Source organism: Cebus imitator, unplaced genomic scaffold, assembly GCF_001604975.1.
Source record: "Cebus imitator isolate Cc_AM_T3 unplaced genomic scaffold, Cebus_imitator-1.0 Scaffold54, whole genome shotgun sequence".
Taxonomy (NCBI): Eukaryota; Metazoa; Chordata; class Mammalia; order Primates; family Cebidae; genus Cebus; species Cebus imitator.
In genome coordinates, this window is record NW_016107369.1 from 5,511,814 (window position 1) to 5,514,421 (window position 2,608).

A 2,608-nucleotide genomic window follows, 5' to 3' on the forward strand; every position below is an offset into this window, starting at 1 on the left:
AATAAACATATTAAAAATTATGCAGAAAAATTCACTTCATCTTTCCTGAAATTGACTAGTTTTATGTAATTGTTCCACCTCGCCTTCTATGGGAGGAAATTCAAATAACCAATAAATATAAAAATAAGACATGTCAAAAAATTTTTAAATGCCCAAGGCTAGTATGGGCAATTGGGCAACCTCACACATTACAGGTTGTTATAAACTTTTTGAAGGGCAACTTGAGACTATGTCACAAAAGCCTTAAAAGAAACTCATACCTTTTGACCTAGTAATTCCATTTCAAGGAATTTATCCAAGAAATTATTGATGGATGTGTGCAAATTAAATACATAAATAAAATAATAATAAATAACAACCTACCAGTCCATTTAAGTTCTTTATGTTGTTTCTTCCTAATGATAATATCCTCAAGTTTTCTGTAGTGAAAAGAAAACATTTTTTTGTTTACTAGAATCATATTACACAATTGTACATCTAGTATAATAAAGCTTTAATAAGTTTTATATAATAGATATCCTTATACAATGAGTAAGAAAGGTTGTGTTAACAAAAATGGGTAATCAAGTTGAAAATAACATTGACCTATCATCTAAGGTAAACACTACATAACATGTCACTATTAAATTAAAAAATGATTAGCTATCTGGAACACATGGTCTTAAATTGCTGGCTAATAAAAATATTACAGGATAAAATAGCAGTAGAGAATATTTTAAGTTTGAGAACATACATATTTCAAATCTCTTATGAGAACTCACACTAGAAAATAAGAACATATATTTATGTACTATCCACCTCACTCCATGAAGAATTAGAAGTGAAATAAAATAAATTTGGTATTTAAAAAAATCATTTGATTTTAATCTTTTAAATAATTAAACTGTGATTTGCTTAAAAAATAAAATACCTATCTGTATTTTTTAAAGATTATTTCTATTTCTATTATCTATAGGCTATTTCTGGAGTAAGATAAAAGCGGTGAGGGGTACTGGAATAGAAAATTAAAAGATTAATAAGATGATGCTTTTTCTCAAATAATTCACTATCTTAAGAGCAGAACATCTTCCCAACTAACTATAACAATGGTTAATATTTATTGAGCATTTTATATGTACCAGGCACAATTCTGTGTACTCAATATATACTAACTCAACCTTCACAATAATTATATGAGATAGGTAATTATTATTACAATCCAAGGTAGACTGTTATGAATATTCCCAAAAGAGTAACTAATTTTGATGATGAAGTTGAGGGAAGTCTTTAAGGAGGGAGTGACATTCAAATGTGGCATTCATAACCTTTTTTTCTTGAGATAAGGTCTTGCTCTGTTGCACAGGCTGCGGTGCAGTGGCACCATTATAGCTCACTGCAGACTCACTCTCCTGGGCTCAAGCAATCCTCTTCCCAAGTAGCTGGGACTGCAGGCACACATCACCATGCCCAGATAATTTTTAAAATTTTTAGTAGAGACAGGGGTCTCACTATGTCGCCCAGGCTGGTCCTGAACTCCTGAGTTTAAGTGATCCACCTGACTCAGCCTCCCAAAGTGCTGGGATTAAAGGTGTGAGCCACGGTGCCTGGCTGCTTCTTAAATCTTAATTTCTTACAGGATTTTCCTGTTACAGGGAGAAGCTGTTCTCAGTGAAAAGTATTGCATTAATAAATGTTTCAAAGTCATTTTTAAAATAGTATATTTGGGTGTGGATAGCACAAGTTTTTAGATGACTTTGAATGCAACATTAAGGCATTTGGTCTTTTCTAGGCAAAGAGGTACCATTAAAAGGTCTCATTCAAATAATATTTTTAGAAAGAAAACTCTGTTATCAGTGATGAAGGCCACCTGAACGGCAGAAAGACGGAGAAAAGGAGATCAGTTAGGAGGCTATTGAGGGATCTGTTAGGTAAACAGTTAGGGCTGGTCCTTAGAAAAGCAGCCTGTCTGAAAAATCACAGCTACAGGCAAAAATAGAGCACCCTGGGGAAAACTCAGGCTGCACCTGCATGGATTAGTATGCAGGGTCCAGCACAGATTGTTCTTTGTGTAATTGGCGGGCTCCCAGGAAAAAGTTTCTTTCCCTTTTCAGACATGTACATAGTAGGCTCCCTGGGAGCTTGTACGGGGAGGAGGGGGACTTACCTAAAATAAACCCACAATTTTATAAACAAGAGAAGCAGTGCTTTATGCTTGCCTAGAGACATACCAACAACTACATAGATAAAGAGGAGTTGTGCAGACAGCTTTTCAGATAAGAGGAGTTACTCAAACAGCTACAGCAGTGAGAGGAGTTTGTTATAAAAGCTTTTGAATTCAATTGTAAAAAAAAGCAACTCAGGCTTCCCTCTCTGCTACAGAGACCTTTCTTTTTTCACTCATTAAACTTTCACTGCAACCTCACCCTTTGTTTGCATCTACATTCTTTAATTTTCTCTCATGAGACAATGAACCTCGGGTAACACCTTAGATAATGAGACCAGTGACCCTGACCTGTTTTACTATCACAAAAGTTGTAAGACAGTGTTTTTCAAACTATGGGTCATGAGACTAAATTAACAGGTTGTGAAATCAATTTAGTGTGTTGTGATCAGCATTAAAAAAAAAAAA

The 2,608-nt window shown here is 34.4% G+C and overlaps 1 protein-coding gene across 2 annotated transcripts in view; it reads right to left on the bottom strand.

Annotated features, from left to right (window-relative positions):
- Nucleotides 1-2,608, bottom strand: part of DNAL1 (dynein axonemal light chain 1) — a 43,555-nt gene that overhangs the window by 21,433 nt on the left and 19,514 nt on the right. For both annotated transcript variants that reach the window (XM_017528704.2, XM_037738560.1), the window contains exon 4: nucleotides 364-419. In XM_017528704.2, the coding sequence (XP_017384193.2) occupies nucleotides 364-419 (56 nt within the window). The remainder of the gene's footprint in view (nucleotides 1-363; nucleotides 420-2,608) is intronic.